Here is a 19,352-nt window from a genome sequence, read left to right on the forward strand (position 1 = left end):
AAATTAATTGGAATTAATTTTTCTTTTCTTAAAGTAGTGGTTTTCCTTTGATTTACGTTTTATAAAAGGAAAAAAAAACATAAAACAAAAACAAACTGAAGGGATTAAAGAACTGGAGCAAAATAAACAAACATAGAAAAAAAAAATTAATTACGTTAATTAAAGAGTCTTAAATTCAGTTTTTTTTTTTTTGTAGAAGAACGAACAAATATTTTTCCAAGCGTAAGATCTACATATATAGGGCATTTCATATATTATAGAGTTCAATGTACTGTACAAATTTTTGTGACAGTTCTTGGAAAGGGAGCTTAGTTTCTTCCAATTTTCTTCCCCAAATTACTTAAATCAAATTTAAGACAATTAACTTTAAAATCATTTAAGTTAATGAAATTTAATGATACATTTAAAATTTTAAATTATAAGTCCATTATGAGAAATTTTCTTTTGATTAATTTGAGATCAAATGGTTCTTTTGTTATTGCAAAGAAATGTAAGACTAAATCGTAATTAAAAAGCTCATTAAGATTTGTTTTTTAAAGTTTACTTAATAATTAAATAACTTTGAAATTTTCTTTTTTCTTTTTAGTGTGTTTGTACATTAAAACTGGAAATCCCATAAAAACAGGAAGTGTAGATAGAATACGATTTAAATTATTATAAAGAGCTGAATGGCATGAGTTCCTTTAATATAAAATTTCAAATGGAGCAATAAAAGGGTGGTATTTGTTACATAGTTGAAGAATGAAAAATATATGAATTTTGTTAAGGACACAAATGAGTCATTGTTAAAGAAACAATATGTTACTCAAATTAATAGTTAAAAAAAATCAATATATAATTTGACAAATTACAATAAACGGAGATGAAGTGAAATTTATATAAATTTTGTCTAATTTTTGGAAGCTGAATGCTGTTAAAATTGATATTGCATGAAAGAAAAACAATTACATATTTGAATTATCCAGTTCATCCTATAAAATTAAAATATTTTAATACACAAAAATTAGTTTGTTCGCGAATATAAACAAATCAAGAAATAAATATGGTGATTATGTAATATTCAGGAGATGAAGACAAAATTACTGCTTTAAGGGAACAAAATCATTATTTAAAGAGAAGCAAATCAAAACATATGCCTGTAATTTGTAAGGTGCATTGCATGCTGTAATAGAATATTATTCAAACAGATTTTAAATATACAGGTAAGTGATAATAGTTAGTTTTCAACTTTAATTAAGCGTTATAATTCTATACTTGAAGAAATGAAATTTTAAATTTTTCTATATTACAATATTATTTCAAAGTTCACAATTTAAAACTTTACAAGAGTTTAACAATTTTTCTGAAATAATTTATATTATTTTTAAAATTTGTATAACTTTTACTAAATATACTTCTTTAATTTGTTACTTATATTATTAAAATTCACTTAAGTGTTGTATTGCAAGAACATTTTTCTCAAATCAATATAGATTTTTTACAATAAGAAAATATTTTGCTTGTAGGTTCCGTAATATAAACCGGTCTAAAAGAACTGGGTGAAAGAACAAAATATGGTAAACATAAAAAGAATATGAAGTACTGGAAATTTTTTCTATTGTTCATAATAAAGATCCGAGGTTTCATACTTCCCATCATCACTTTAATATTCTCCCTTCATACTCATTCCCCATTTAATATTTTCAACTTTTACAATATTCTGTAATTAATTTATACCAATAACTTTCTTATTAATTATTTCATTGAATTGAGATTAACGTCGCTCATTTTGAAGGTACAATATTTACAAAGCTATAATTAAAATATTTTCATACAATTAAAAATTTGGAAATTTTTGTAAAAATTCTCAAATATTTTTTCTTTAAAAAAAATATTTTTTAATTCGAATAAAATATCTACCATACTAAACAATTTTTTTTACTAAAGCATTATAAGAAAAACCATTAAAGTGTCCAACACTTTCACAAGTACTTTAAAGTTTAATAACATGAGAAAACACATTATATACCATTAAATAATAGCAAAAAAAAAAAAACAAAAATTAAATTCACTCAATATTTTTTTTTTCTGCTCTTTTTCATAACAATAAAGCCAATACAATAAAAACACCTTAAATTTAAGAAAATTTTTTTAGCAAAACAGTAGACTACTATACGTAATGACTAACAACCAAGGTATATAAATATTTTTATATTTAAAACCATTTAAGCTTAAAATCTAGTAAATTTTTAGTATAAAATGCTATCATAACATTAACAATATAAAATTTAAGCATATACGTATATTTATACATTATTTATGCACACGATTGAGTATGTGTTTTTGTTTAGGTTTATACACAGGATGTTCCATATGTTATGTTACAACAGCAATGTTAACCACTTTAAAACTATATAATGATTAAGCTGAATGCAAATCACAAATATAATACATTTCTCTTAATTTTCGATATATCTAAAAAATGAAATTTTTTGGATATATCGAACTCCGACTCTGATACCAATTGTTGATACAAATGATACACAATATCAGTTTATGGGCTTCCGTGATTTAAGACAGTAATGGTGTGCAAATTTTCTGAAATCCATTTCAGATTTTTAATTACTTGTTTTTAAACAAATTTCAATTTCAATCGATTTAGTCATTCTATTGTACTTATACTTTAACATTGGAACACCTTTATTTTATTACTCAAAATAGATATACGTATGTACAAATGCTTTACAATTCGAACGAATTTTCAAAATGTCTTGAATACATATACCCATACCATAGCGCATAGTCTTATAAAATGAATATATAACATTAGGAGCAGAACAAGCAAGTAGGAATAGTACATTTTATGTACATATTTCACAAAAAAAAAAGAAAAATAATCTTTGAATCAAAAACTATATACTTTATATATAATATATATAGTACAATCAAGAATACTCCAAGGATTCATAAACTGAAATAAACTCCTTGTAGAACTACTCTTCCATATACAACAATATCGTCCCACTAAATATCAAATTACTGAATGAATGAGAAATGGAAGAAAAACAGCAACTATATTTGTTGTTTTTCTTCCATTTTTTTTTTATTTTTTTACTATTATTCCTGTATATTTATTCTTCTTTATGGAATTTTATTAGAATTTCATTGACAGAGTTCGTCTGCTACCATATATTTTCATCACGAAAATTTATCCAATATTTACTAAATAAAAAAAAAAAAATAAAACAAATTTAAAAAAGTTGAAAGAGCATAGAAAAATTGCTTTCTCCTTTTTACCATCATACATCCCTTCTGCGATATTTTTCTTTCTTTCATTATTACGAACATATTATACAGGAATTCTCATCAGGATCACGTGTTGATACGTTATACATATTCGAAACGTAGAGGTTGCTTTAAATGTGAAATATATATTTTTTTTTTCTCTATTTAGAAATCTAATACAACAAAATGCCAAAATTAAACTTTTTTTTTATATGTGTATTTTTTTTTGTACAAAGTAGAAAAAAAAGAGTAAATTTTATCATGTGTAAATTGTATGTGGATAAAATGGTAATATATTTATACAAACAGACATACAATTATGGTACAAATTTCAAATTGCAATTTCAATAAACGTAACGAAATCCGATTGAAACTGAGGAAATTTGTTTTGATTTTTGGTTTTTGTTTTTATTTTATGCTTCGAAAACCACCACCTTGCGTATTTATATTTTGGTTTGAAATTAGTTTTAAATTTATTTTCACTTAATAGGATTTTATAGGGTATGTTTTTAATCGAATTTCAAAAGATTTAATCTGAAAAATATTGAATTTTTCACATTACAATAATAAAATTTTCAAATATTTGTCAGTTTTTTTTTTTAATTAAATATCATATATGGCCCATGAATACTTTAATTTTAATATACCATAATTACTTTTCTTTAAAAATTAGTTCATTTATTTTTTGAGCTTTATTGTATGCTAAACAGCAGACATTTTTAAAAGGCGTCTTATTATAGTCATATTATTGTAAGACTTATGATTAGCCCAAATAAGCAATTACAAGGTGCATTGGTTTATTTTATTATTTAAATTTTCTAATGAAATAAACAAAGAAGATTTATGAAGATTTCTTCTTACAACTGTAGAATAAATGAATATTGTAGCCAAAGCAACGAATAAGGGAAAAAAAATTTTCTCTTTTAACTGGACTCGAATTATAATCTACTGCTACCGTTGCAGTAATCATCATTAACATTACTAATCACTATTATGAAATATAATGTGTCTAATCCGAGCATTTCGGAATTCATTAGATGCTACTTTAATAATCGAAAATAGCTTAAATATTTGAAATATAATTTTAAATTTGAATACTAAAGTCTTAAATTTTGCTTCAACTAATTTGAATAGTTTTGTCCTCCTTTTACTAATGTATTTTAATATATAATAAATTTTAAGAGACAAGAAAAAGGCCCGACAGAATTTTTTAAATTTCTGCAATAAATACAAAGAAAATTGTTACTAAATATAAATATATTGTGAATTTTACTTAAATATCTATTTTTAAACAGAGTCTTGTCTCTAATATCTATATTTACATAGTATACTTAAGGCCATGGATCAGATACCCTGATATCGGAATTGTAATAATACCGCATCGATACACAATACAGCAATGGGCATTTATAAGCTAAATTCTGCATTAGTACAATATTATTACATTTCCGATCCCAGGAATATTTGCATTGCCAATATTATCTGTGTTTAATTCTATTCGGATCATAGCATGAATTCGAATGTCTAAAATCGAAAATGAACCTAATTTAAGAAGATAAAAATTTCTCTCATCACTCTCAACAATATTGTAAATTTGAATTACAATGTTCTTAATTACATTGATTATTTGTTACTTGAAATTTGTCCTTTAAACAACTTCGAAATATGGAAGATTTCTATAGTTAAACCCAAATACCTAAGGCGTGAAATCGATTTTCTTATAAATTTCTTATGAAAATACACTATAAATAAATTTTTTCATAAAGTTGACGACGAACCCTAGATTTTAACGTACAAATTATTATTGTGATTGTACAAATAAAAAAATTCAATTTTTATAATATTTTAAAAACTAAAAGACTTCATGTCATAATTCCAAATTTACTAAAATCACACTTAAATCACAAAACATATTGTACTATAAATTTCATATATGAATGTAGTACCTACATACAATATACATTTATTCACAAATAACAAAAAAAAAAAATCTTTTACCTTTTTCACATGTTGGCGGATCCTGTAACCATTCATCTGTATCTAGATCGCAAATAATTTTTGCTTCACCTTTTAATTCATATCCGTTTTCACATGTATATATAGCTGTAACTGTTTCATCATCATCTTTAACTCTATACGTAGCATGTTGTACATCTGGTGTAATTTCACAGTCTGTATGTCGAGCTGTTGATGCTGCAAAAAAAAAAAGTACAATTTTATAAGAACAAGAATATTAAAAACAAAAGTAAAATCGGAAAAAAAAAATGAGGAAGGTTTGAAAAAATTAAATAATTTTTTTTTTTCTGAAAAGTAAAAAATAAATATAATTTTTTTTTTAATAATATTTTCTTTAAAGTATTATAATAATAAAAAAAAAAAGAGAACAAGAAAAAAAAATCAATGAAGTCATAAATCATTTTCAATGGCACACAATAAGCACATCTAGCAGTATTATTTTTTAAAAAGAATGAACGATCGAACGACCTAGAAATGAGAAGAAAAAATTCACTTAAAATTCAATAAACATACACAAGAACAAGTGTATTGGAGAAACCATTTTCTATGAACAGAAAAAGAAGAAAATTTCATTTTGAATTTTCATAAAGGATTTTTTATTTTTAAAATCTAGTAAAGACTTAATAATGATCAGCTAAGGTTAAATGTACATTCTATGTACATTCAGAATTTCTTATTTTTTTTTTGTTTAAGGATTTATTATCGTACTATGATTGCACTTCAAAATGTGTATATGATTCAAAAAAGTAAAAAATGATAAAAATGGTAAAATTTTTTTCTAGAATTTTTTTTTTTTTTAATTTTTGTACTTTATATCCATTGACGGTATACCCAGATCCAGATACTTGTCATTGTATTACAAAAATAGAAATTGAATTTTATTTTTTCTGTTTCCATCATTACCACATTGAAGTTATTATATTAAAGTTAGTTTTTTTCCTTGAATTTAAAAAGAATTTAATTGAAAGTATCGCACAATAAATTTAATAAACGATAACATTATTTTTATTTTACTTTAAGGCTACTACGTGCAACAACAGTGTCCATATTGAAATAATTATGGTCCATTAACATTTAGGATTTATAATATGAGTATGGACCATACTATCTATAGGATACTTTCCATTAAAGAATGACGACGTCCATATAATATTTAGAGCTACGGACTTAGAACCAAAATCTACCGATCGGAATTCACCAATTTGAACTCATCTATAAATAAAATTAAACTGAAATTATTTGAAAATTTTATTAATATCAAAACTGTTAGCCTTTGGTATTAACTATGTGTTCTGTAATAGATACAAAATTAAGTAATCAATGATCTAGACATAATAGGAAACCAAATTCATTGCTTAACCAACTCGGTTCTTAAATACAATTTCTTTAATCAAAACGCTAACTGTAGTATAGTAAATTCTATAATGATATTGTAATAATAATTTTTTATTGAACATATAAAAAAAAATTAGATATGAAAAAAATTTATTTCAAACACATTTTATAATTTTTTTTTATGATAAATATGTTGTTAAGCACAAAAATAGACCGAAAGTATTTTTATGGAATACAGAAAATAAATAGGATTTTAAATATTTTATAAAAAGAAAGTTTTCTAAGAAATTCAAATACAAAGTATTCAACTGTATGGTCTGAAGAACTACAGGTATCTCAATATTATTGATATATGTAGTAAAATTTATTGCGTTGCCATGGATTTGTATCTTCTATTCCGCCATTGAAAGTATTGATATTGAAAATGATAAATATGATTTGTAATATTTTAATTTTCAAATCATTTTTCTGGAAACCAATTTATAAAAACAAAAACTATTGTAATATAAAATAGATTATGGTTTTTCATTTTCAGTTTATACGCAGGGCCCAAAAAAAATCCTTGTAAAAGATTCGAAAATAAAAAAAAACATTATTAGAATAAAATTTATAGACTACTCTATTGATCCGCAGGTTGAAATCTTGACGTTGTTTTTCTGATTTCTGCCGGATTTCTTTAGTAAAATAAAAATATGTTAATTAGACCGTTTATATGTACAAATATAATGAAAAATAAACATCTACAATATTGTTGTTAGAATAAAACTTATGAAATACAATTACAAATTTAAATACAATTTTTTATTTGAAATTATTTTCAACAATTTTTCACCATCATTTCGCATTTTCCAACACATTTTTCAGTACACGAATTTCATTGTTTTTAAATAATATGAAATAAAATTTGAATGCAGAAATTTTTTTTAATTAATAATTCCATTTTAAAGTTAAGCAGCTATTTTATAAAACAATTGTAATGTATAATCTCTTTAGTAGCAATTAATTATAATTATGAACACGTTAAAAATAATTTTTCAAAAATGAAAATCTTCGAATTTAAAATTTAATTCAATATTGAAATTTCGTACACCGCTTTTTCACAAGGTGTCACGTTTATAAATGAATTAAATTCAGAATAATATCCTAAGATCTTGAACAACCGCAAATCAAATAACACAAATTTGCTGTTTTACTGTCATCATCTCGTTATTACCGTTATTAAGCGTACCCGGCCGTCATTAAGCGTACGATTACAGGCACCTTATCTAAAGCCAATCCGATTATCTTAAAAAATCAATTTAAATCCCCAATATTAATTCTTAATGAATCATCAAACCTCGTCATACATGTTCTGCCCTACTTGACCATTCTGACCCCGCCCAGAGCCGGACACTCGCAGAGATATTAAAAAATGGTCTTATTGTTCATTTTTCGATAGCTGTGACACGTTTTGTTGAAGGACAATCCCAGCCTAGAGCTATGCTCCCCGAACGGCCAGTGTCTCAATTCGTCTTATTTGGCTATATAAATTTGAAAATTAAGATGAAAAAGCTCTTTCGTTTCAAATAAAATATTTATAGATATTTTTTATACAAAAACATTTTTATTATTTTTTAAATGAATTCTAGCTACTCCTCTAAACAATTTACAAAGTGTTACAGGAAAATAAAATAAATTTTGAATTTATTACAGAAATGATTAAACAAAATCATTATGGTTAGATACAAAAGGTTAAAAAATCATTAATTATTATTATACCTATCGCACCTAATTAAAAAACAAAGTTCATTTTTTTCATTAAAATGATATCCAAATTATTTTAATTTGTTATCTTTATCACACTCTCATCTCATAAAATATTTTGCTGGCACTTTTCAACACCTACAAAAATCATTCTGTAAATTCTTTTTTTTTTCATTTTATTCTTATTTTCGGCTTTATTTTATTAAAAAAAAAAAATTAATGCTTTTAACTAATTAACACTTAAAAAATTTGCCTTTTAAAAGAATAAAAAATAATAAAATTTAAATATTTCCTCCGAAAAAAAAAAAAAAACAATTTAAAAACGAAAAATGTTGGTGGCCTAAATTAACACTAACAAACGGTAAACCAATAAAATGAAGAATAAAAAAAGAGTTCAACCTGGGGAAAGAGTTAAAAAAAGAGAATGAGAAAGAGAGAGAGAGAGGGAAATTTATAATGACGAGAAAAATGGTCAAAAATGTCATTTTTTCCCTGTTTTTCAACCATTTGACATTACTTCGTTTCATATTAGTGATAGCAAATGAAATAAATAGATAAAAATAATAAATTAAATTTTTATTTTTATCACTTTTTTTCATCAAGCAAAAATTATATGTATGTATATATGTACATGCCTTTATATATATATAATATATAAAATACATGATGCATATAGACAGATGTGAACATAAAAGCCCAATGGGTTAAAGCATTTATTTGAAATCCGTGATGCATAAATGCATCCATGAGCGGATTATTTTTTCAAGAAAAAAAAAAAAAAAAAACAAAAAAAATATAGTTTTTTTTTCACCAAAATTCACCATACCTTTTTAAAGGTGTAGTGAAATTCATTCTATTTCATTTTATACGAAAATATTAGAATTTTTCAAGTTTTAAATGATAAACGAGTTATATGAAATAATTTTGTGTGACTGACTTACTAATTTAGCTGCGGAATACAATAGCACTAGAACTACACATGTCCAATTACAAGTATATGCTTAGTTTTAGCGCTACCATGAAAGTTCTCGTAATATTTCTGAAACGCTAGTGTTAAATTACCTTTCTACAAGATTTCTTTACATTTATTGAAATTTTTCATTAAATTATTGATAAAGTATTTTATTAAAATTTAAAATATTATCGGGCGTTCCAAGTCAATAATTGATTTTCTGTGAATGTTTAAGAGCTTGGAATTTCCGCTTACTCTTAGTTAAGTGGAAAATTCTGTGTGAATGGAAAAAATTTTTCATTTTGTTTCTTAAACAAAATCATATTTCAAATTCATCTGCAATTAAATTTGATAAATAACTGAGTAAAACCTATAAGTAACTGAGTCAACTATATATTTTTTTTTGTAATGTCTCTTTTATTCTGTGCGCAAATAAAATAAAAGAGTCCAAATAGAGACCGTTTTTTTCTAATATGTGTATGTATCTATATGTAGTTGAAAATTGTTTTCAAAATTAAAGTTTTTCGTTGACTATACATACATTTACACCCATAGCTCCTACAATGAACCAAAACAAACAAAAATAAATTACACTGATGAATTTTCAAATTTATTGCCATATTTGTTAGGCCATAATAACATTTAGCGCTTCTATGACATTTCAACAATAAAAACAAAAATAACCAAAAATTTAAAAATGGAAATTCACAAATTTTAATTTAAATTAATTCAAAATTATAATAATAATCATCATAAGGGGAAAAAAAACATATATGTGTAAAAGAAAAATACCTGCTAAAGAAATCCAAAATGCCACCTACGCCCTATATATACAACAATATGCAAGCTAAAAGAGGAAAAAAACATAATAATCATAACAACAATGAAAAAACAAAATGTAATTTAAATGTAAAACCTCTACAAAAATCATTTAATTTATGAGCTTTTAAATATTCTTCAAAATGTTGAATGGTATATGAAACGATTGACGATATTGGCATCGTTATTTAAATATTGTGGCTAGAAGCTATTAAAATTAGCCCTTTTTGTGCACATTAAATTTATTTGATCGGTGGCACTATGGCGCTGTATTACAATAATTCTTTACACCGAAATGCAGATATTGTGTATAAATTTGTTTATAGGTATTTTTTTTATAGGTACGTACCTACATGCTTTTTTATATGCATGCATCCGAAGAGAAAAAGAAAAAAACTGATATGTGTGCTAGGGACATAATATTAGTTTAAACTTTTTTCATTTTGGTTCTGCTTTGTTGATGTTCTTACTTTGACGAATTTGTTCGATGTTAACATTTACATAAGTGAAACATACACTGACACATGTTTTTCTTCTATTGTTCCGCTTCGGTCTATTTCAGTTTTTTTTTTTTTTTGAAAATTTTTGTGGAATTTAATTTGTGCTGTTATTTTCATTTTTTTTTGCTTGTTTTTCATTTCTATTTTAGTTTTATTTTAAAAATTTTTCTTAAATGGTAATTTTTCTTTTCCCCAAATTTTTTTTTTAGTATCCAACTTTTGAAATACAAATGGTAATATTTATGTGGCTTTAATATAAAAATCTAAATTGTGTATATTTTGTAATACGAACGTATAATGAATGCAGAGAAATTAATCGTGTTCGCTATATTGGTTTATGGAATTGAAAAATTGCTAGTGGAATAATGAATTTTATGTGAAACGATTTGTCTTTTTTTTTTTGTTTTTTTTAGAAAAGTGGTTTTTAGAAAAATCGGTATAAAAGTTATAACGAAAAGGAAATAGAAAATATTGTAATCCAACAGGTTTAATATAAGAAAATAGTCCAGGCAAAAATATAAAGAAAGTTGCTGGATTGCGAAAATGTAAAACCGAAATTCGAAATAAAATTGGTTCGGAATAATTCACAAACAAAAGGTCCAACAATTTAATTAAACGATCAAGAGAGTTTCAATGCTTTATTTATTAAATTATTGAGTACTATTATAGAATGTTTACTAAAAAGGAACCCAGTTTTAGTATTCGCGTTTAGCCACATATTGGTGAAAGACATCTTCAATCATATTTTTCTGTTTAATATATTAGTAAAACATGTGACACGGAAATAAGAGTTTCACAAGGCGATTTAGTAACTAAAGTAAACAAAACCAAATACTGTACTAACATTAACAGTATTGACCAGTTGCAAGACCTATTATAATTTGTAGTGCCAAATTTCACAATTCTAGAACAAAATGATTTAAAAGACACAAAAGTAAAAACAAAGTTTTCATGAACACAAACCAAGCAAAAAAAAATTTTCTTTGAAAATTTTGACAATAGGTTTGAGTTCATGCTAAGGAGATTTTGTAATATGTTTATACATATCAAGAATATTCGCCAATTTGATTGTCCATTTAAAATAGTATTCAAGTCGATCTTTTAAAGGAACTCAAAATCATATGCTCACATATCGAGCATCTGAATGTTGCGTGTTTGTATGTATATTATAAACAAAGTTTAAATTTCTGAATAATCTTTCAAGTTTGGGTACCCAAAAACAAAAAAAAAAATTATTCAATACATAATTTGTAGTGCATCGAAACCTATAACCATTACGAATCGATTATCAAATTATTGCTTATATCAAATCGTTAGATTGAAGTAATTGATTATAAATGTTCCTCTTTCCCACAAAAAAAAAAGAAATATCGTAATAAAATCGTCCATAAATCTTCAGTTTTATTTCTTGAAAATATAAAAAAAAAAAAAACAATTTTATTTAAAAAACATTTTAACCTCTTCCGTTGCTTTCTAAATGAAATAAACAAAATAAGAATGAAAAATGTAAAAAAAATGGGGGGAGGGGAGAGAAAAGAGCGTAAAAAGTGATAAATTGGTGACTTTTTAAAAAATATTTTTATTGAATTTTAATACAAAAATATCGTATTTTCGAAAATATGTATGTATCTATGTATTTTTTTCGGAAAATTGAGGAGAAAAAAAAACTTTGTTATGAAATTTCTTAATTCGTTTTTTTTGTTCTCCTAATATCTGTCCCAAATGAATAAAATCATACACGAGTATACAATGTTTGTTTGTTAACTTTAATAGTGCACAATAATCTGCATAAAATTTAGTGATTTAAGACAACAAGTGACAATTCGCTTGAACAAAATTTAGTTTAATATTTCCCCACAATTATTTTTATTTTAATTTTTTAAAATTTAATGTCAAGTCAATCTTAATTTATGGAATACCAAAATATAATTTATAGTTTAATACACAATAAATTTTTCTATAGAGTTGTTCATTTTATATTTAAAGAAACTTAGAAAATAAATATTTTATTTTTGAATCACTTAATATCAAATATAGGATTATAAATTTTGAATTGATAACCAATAAAAAAGTAGAATAATTGATGAAATTTTTTAGTAGAATTTTTAGGTAGGATAAGATAAAAGTGAATTTATAACAATAAAACATTTTAAAAAAAAATTATCTAGAAAAACAAATTTTATATTATTTAAGATTATAAGATTATAAGGTTTATATAGATTAAAAAATTTTCTAACGAAAATAAAAGTAATCGGAAGTAGGTGATTTTTTCTTTTCAAACAATATAAATTTTTATTTATTTAATAATAAATCAATTTCTGTTTTTAAAGTTAAAAGAAGCATATAAAGGTTATTTATAAGATTTTTTATTATAATCTTGTTTAGTTTGGAACGTTTTGTAACGCAACCACGTTTGATTTGGATTAAATCTAAAATTCGCTATAAAATTGGGAAAAATCTAATATTTATTTTCACAGAAAAATACACCAATATACCGAAATATTTGAATTTATTTTCTTTAGATTCGCCTTTGCCGTTCTGATTCTAAATTCGCCTTTGCAGTTCTGACTGCTAGAAATCTTATTAGTAAAAATTGAACTGCAATAGAACTACTAAAGCAGCGCTGCCAAACAAAAACTCTGGTGTCAAAAAATATAAATTATATTCTTCATAAATTGAATTCTTTACTAATTGAGGTTATGAATATTAAAGCGGAAAAAAATTTTATGCCTTCGATTTGCTAGAAGACCTTTTGCAGTTCGACCAATAAAAACGGAATACTTTTTGAAGTAAATTACAAAAACGTGCGGATATTGCAGATCTTTGTTAGAACTGCAAATGTGATTTCAGCTATATTCACCAATTAAAATCTTGAGGCCCTTCAGTTTACGAGAAATCTATTAAACTTTGCTTCTTTTTAATAATAAAATTTACTGTCATCAAAACAGATCAAATTATTATTCTTTTGTTCTAAATGGTATTCGAAATAGATTCAATAAATCGAGAATCATTTTAGCAATGGTTACTTACATATTTTTCAATGCAAATTAGAAATTCTGTTCTACAAGTATTTTTTTTTTGTTCAATTTAAAGCAAAAATTGATAAGCCATTGGAATTTATTGATATTGTTGCATAAAAAAATATAAAGGAAGAATATTATTCGAAAAGAAAATTTTTACTGCATTGCTTTAATTTTAAAACCCCCGTAACCTTAATATTTAAATCAATTTATTATATTTAACTTTTACCGAAAATTATATCTTGAATACACATAAAATAATTTAATTTGACATTTAAGGAATCTGGTTATACTTACATTTATTGCAATACGATCAGAAATTCTAAATTGTAAATTCAATCTTTCAATATTTCAAATAACTCTTATATACTATTTTATATAAGTACTCAATATTAAATTGAATAAATAATAAATTTCTATGTTTTTAAGTCTATCACATCTTCAATAATTCTCCTATGAATATTCAAATTTTCAAACAAAGATACAATGTTATAGCAAAAATTCATTGAACTCTATTTTTTTTATTTTAGTGTGTTCGGTGTGTTTTTAAAGGAAAAATGTTCATAAATATTGAACAATTTTTGTTTTTTATTTCAAGTACAAATCAAAATATTGTCATAGTTACATGTCATTTACATTTCATTCTTAGTGTCTTTAAACTGAAAAAAATATAATAACATTCTTTTTAATATTATTCAATTTTTGAATAAGAAAGCACGTATGTAAATACACAAACATATAAGAAGTGCACTTATTTTTATTCTAAATTTATGAATTTACTTTTGAAAGACTACAAAACATGTATGATAGTAGTGTAAAAAATATTTTTTTAAAAAGGTATTGTTACATTCCATTCAAAATAATCATTCCAACATTTGACACGTTTTCCGTTATTATAACAGTATAACAATATATTCTTTTTTATTTTAAAAAAGCAATTATTTCAATTGTGTTTTAGGTGTAAACAATTTATAAGATTGAATGGTGGCTGATGAAAATAATAGATACAATAACATTTATTCTAAAAGTATTACTTGGTACAAGAACAATAAACTTAAACATTGATGTTTGAAAGTATTTCAAACTTGTATTGTATGAGGTCTAACATTTTTGCAAACACACAGAAATTCGTATTACGTCTATTTATGTATAAATAAGTCAGAAACTTATTTGGAAAAGAGAAATTTCAAAATTAAGAATCATAATCTAAATCTTTTAGAATTTAAAGTGTTAAAAATAAATAATTTCTTAGAAGTTGGCGCAAGTATCTGAAACATGAGTATGTTTGAGTGCAAATCAAACAATTTCGTTTCACACATTTGAACCAATTAAAACGAAAATATGTAGAGGTTGTGATTTTATATATAAAATAGAAAGATCAAAAGTTTGACTTTACTTATTTACATGAAACAGTTCAGTTTTGCAAAGAATGATAGAGATAAAAAATTTTAATATTTTAAGAGTAACTAATTAAGCTTTCGGATATAGTTTATATCCGATTCGGTAGAAAAACTTTGTTTCTTAAAATAACAAGGAACTAAATGTCTTGTGTTGATGACAGCGTAGAAACAACTTGATTTTTGCAAAACAACTCACTCCGAATTGGTTTTACTATAGAGAGTGTAGCCTCAAAAATAAATAAAAACCGGCTAGTTTGCATTTGATATATTGACTACTTTTTAATTTTCAAATGAAAAACGTGTTATTTATTAACTTAAAAGTATTTTAGGCATAAGCATGTGTGTACCATTTATATTGCAAGTGTCAGACTTGTCTACAAAATCTTGTCTATATTTTAAAAATTCTACAAATCATTTTATTTAATTTTTATATTATTTCGTTTATTTGAATTCCACAAGCAATATACGCAACCTAATGATAATACAAACAGATGCAATATGTGAATAGCATTAAAATATTTGAAAAAAAAAGAAACTAAGTTAATAATGGGAAACAAAAGTACATAATATTATAAAGAACAAAGACAAATACGTATGAATGTCTGTGAATGGAAAAGAAGATTTAAACAAATTTCGAAAAATAAAAAAAGTCATCATTTCAACATTTCTTTACACAAAAAAAAAAAAAAACTTATACAACAATATAAATTCAACATTTTATTCAATTGCAACTTCTAATGCAATCAAATGCTATTTAACTATATAGAGAATCCTTAAAAATAATTCCTTAAAAGAGAAAAAACCATGAATATTAGAACACACAAGTGCACCCGTGCCGTGCATGTTGAATAAGACGCTTCTTTAACTTTCTAAACAAATTTATTACCGACCGTATTGTGTAAACAATAGGTAGGTTATGTGATGGCAACAAATTTTGCATATCGAGTTTTCGGTGGGAACGTACTTCTCCATAGTAGGGAAGTGTAAATAAACTATTTTTAGCAACCTGTCGGTCTGTCGGTCTGTGTGTGTACGCGTGTATCTCAAGTTCGGCTGAACCGATTTTGATGAAATTTTATATGTAAGTTTGTTTCCACCATGGCACGGATCGATCAACTTTTGGTATATATCAGGCCTCGGGAACTGCACTTTTTAGCGGGCCTGTTTTACATTTTTGAACATTTTGAAGAAAATATTCAACCGATTTACTTGAAATTTTATATATAAGCTCAGCTTGACCGTCCGCAAAAATTCGTATGTTTTGGAAGAAATCAGACATCGACAACTAGACGTTTACTACGGGCCAAATATACATTTTTGTGTATATAAAGAGAAATAATCAACCGATTTCATTGAAATTTAATACATGAATTCCCCGCATTAAAACAATGAACATGTAAATTTTTTGGAAAGATCAGGCATCGGCAACTAGACGTTTACTACGGGCCGAACATACACTTTTGTGTATATAAAGAGAAATAATCAACCGATTTCATTAAAATTTAATATATGAATTCCTCATATTAAAGCAATGAACATATAACTTTTTTTGAAAGATCAGGGCTCGAGAACTGATTTGCGGGCCGATTTTACATTTTTCACCATATCCGCAGAACAAATTGATGGAATTTCTTGAAATTTGATATTTGAGTTCTGGTTGTTACCGAAACTAACTGGCGAGCATTTCAGGGAATTCGGGTAGCACAAAGCGAAACTCTACTAAGAGCCAAATTTACATTTTTCTAAGTATGTTAACTATAAGCTTACTAATGTCCTAAAAATTGGAAAGAAGTATTTAACAGACATTTTTATAATATTCTGTAACACTTTCATTTAACTAGACAATACACAATGCGGTCGGTTATGTGCTGACCACATCAGATTTTTTTTCTTTTTTGTTTCCTTTCTCTTATTCTGCTTTTTCGCTCAATTTATTATTTGCAAAAAATCTTATAAATAGGAAAAAAGTTTTCTGAAAAAAAAAAACTAATTCCCATAAGAAAGTCGAATCGTAAGAATCAAGTCCTAGAATCTTTATTTATATTAGAATATTTGAGTAAACAGAAAAAATTCATGCGTTTTCCGTTTTTGAAGTGATTATATGCATGCTTATCATTGCAAGCAGTTTTTAATTTACTGATTAAATTATTTATTTATGTGTTTATTATGTAGGTGGCGTATTTTAGCAATCACCACAATATATACTGACAGTATTTTTCTATAATACGAAGAATGACGAGAAATTCCTAAGCTCTTTTTATTCAACCCATTTTCTCTTTTTTTTTTATTCAAAATGAGATTGAACAAATTTTTATTTTCGAAAATGCAGTTTGCGTTTGCATGTCTAACTTAAAAATTAATTATTTTTAGCTGCAGAAAAAAAATTACTGCATAAACTCTAACAAATTTACTGCAAATAAAGTACTATAATAGAACGGAAGTGTAAAAAATATCAATTATGGATTTTGCATGCCCGAATTGCTTAGACTGTTTTCATTTGAATTTTTGAAAAGGAGTATGCTGATGTAGAACATATAAGTATGCCGAAACAAGTAAGGGTTTGTAGTTCTAAAAAGAAAGAAAAAATAAAAGAGCGGATTAGGCGAAAACTTAATTAATGTTAATGAATACTACAATGTACAGAATTTTGAATATATGGCATTCATCATTATGTTAAGGCGGAGAAAAACAGCTTGCAGAATTGCAAAACGTTGAGGAATATTCAATTCATTTTTGCTAAGAGTATGCCAAAGAACCTGTTGGCTTTTTCCTAAAGAAAGAATAGAGTTAAAGTGGTGTCAATTGTTACGGTATCCCTTCACATATGATCCTTTATAGAATGTGTTTCAGAGAGAAGAAATAAGACGAGAGCTTTCACAATTGTTCTCTGCAAGCATCAAACTCTAACTAAAAGTAGACTGAAAATTTGTGATCGTTGGTTATCGTACGTCTTGTATAGTAAAATTATGTTTTATCATTCCTCGATTGTACGAGTGAAATTTAATACACAATTTAATTAAGCTAACAGTAGGAATGATGTTAAAATGCAGTTCTAGGACATTCCTTGTGTTTTTAGGCGGCCATTAGTATTAAATTTAGTTCTTAGTTAAAACTGCTATTGACTGTTAATTACATTTATTTTATTATATAGAAATAATTTTAGAAGTATTCTGATGACATTTCTTGCTTTTTTAAAAAATAAGAATGAAAACATGTTCCAGTCTTGATAATAAGTACTTGGAACTCGTTCTACAATATTATCATTATCGTTTTTACCATTATTTGCACTAAAAATTCTGCGAGCATTTTGATTATTACAATTTCTTTAAAGTTTGAAAGATTGTTTTTTTTTTCTTTTTTCATATTCAGCACTTATGTATAAAGGCGTATTATTTGACTTTGCAGAAAATATCAAAAAGTAAATTTATTTCTTTTTTTTCTTTTATGAATTTTCTCTATAAATTTCAATAAAAACAAAAACTTATCTCTTAAATCTATTATCAAAGGAACGATTAAAGGTGGATATAATGTATCATTTATTAAAGTTGCATATATAGTTGCATAGCTGCTTTCATATCTGTATCTAGATGTATACATCTAAAGCTACTGTTTGAGTAAGTACGTAGGAGGAGAAGGGGGAGGGGGTCGAAATACGTGAAACGCGATCGAAAACTTTTATTTTTTTATTGAAAAATTTTCTTTACTTTTTAACTATCGAAACTTATACTATTGAAAAATTTGAAACCATCTTCTTTAAAACAGTTTCTCTTTATCCTTCTGTTCTTTTTTATTTGAAAAGGAGATATTGGAGCAAATAAGGTATCATAAGATTGAAACAGGATTGTATAATAAATTGCTTCCTTTTTTTTTCTTATATTTATTTTCTTCCTTAATTTGATAAATGGCTGTGAGAATAGTTTTTCAATGTTTAATTTCTTGTAACTTATCATCAAAGTCAAAATTTACGACAATTCATTGAAAAAAAATCTGATGTGGTCAGCACATAACCGACCGCATTCTGTATAGTCTAGTTAAATGAAAGTGTTACAGAATGTTATAAAAATGTTTGTTAAATACTTCTTTCCAATTTTTAGGACATTAGTAAGCTTATAGTTAACATACTTAGAAAAATGTAAATTTGGCTCTTAGTAGAGTTTCGCTTTGTGTTACCCGAATTCCCTGAAATGCTCACCAGTTAGTTTCGGTAACAACCAGAACTCAAATATCAAATTTCAAGAATTTTCATCAATTTGTTCTGTGGATATGGTGAAAAATGTAAAATCGGCCCGCAAATCAGTTCTCG

The 19,352-nt window shown here is 25.3% G+C and overlaps 1 protein-coding gene across 1 annotated transcript in view; it reads right to left on the reverse strand.

The window, feature by feature from the left end:
- LOC129611584 (fibrillin-2) overlaps positions 1–18,646 on the reverse strand; it is a 105,814-nt gene extending 87,168 nt beyond the window's left edge. The window contains exons 1-3 of the mRNA XM_055524792.1: positions 18,531–18,646; positions 18,287–18,372; positions 5,263–5,457 (exon numbers count right to left, since the gene is read on the reverse strand). Of these exons, the coding sequence (XP_055380767.1) occupies positions 5,263–5,457; positions 18,287–18,372; positions 18,531–18,646 (397 nt within the window). The remainder of the gene's footprint in view (positions 1–5,262; positions 5,458–18,286; positions 18,373–18,530) is intronic.
- Between the last annotated feature and the right edge of the window lie 706 nt (positions 18,647–19,352).

This window comes from Condylostylus longicornis, unplaced genomic scaffold (assembly GCF_029603195.1).
Source record: "Condylostylus longicornis isolate FDR11 unplaced genomic scaffold, ASM2960319v2 ptg000053l, whole genome shotgun sequence".
Taxonomy (NCBI): domain Eukaryota; kingdom Metazoa; phylum Arthropoda; class Insecta; order Diptera; family Dolichopodidae; genus Condylostylus; species Condylostylus longicornis.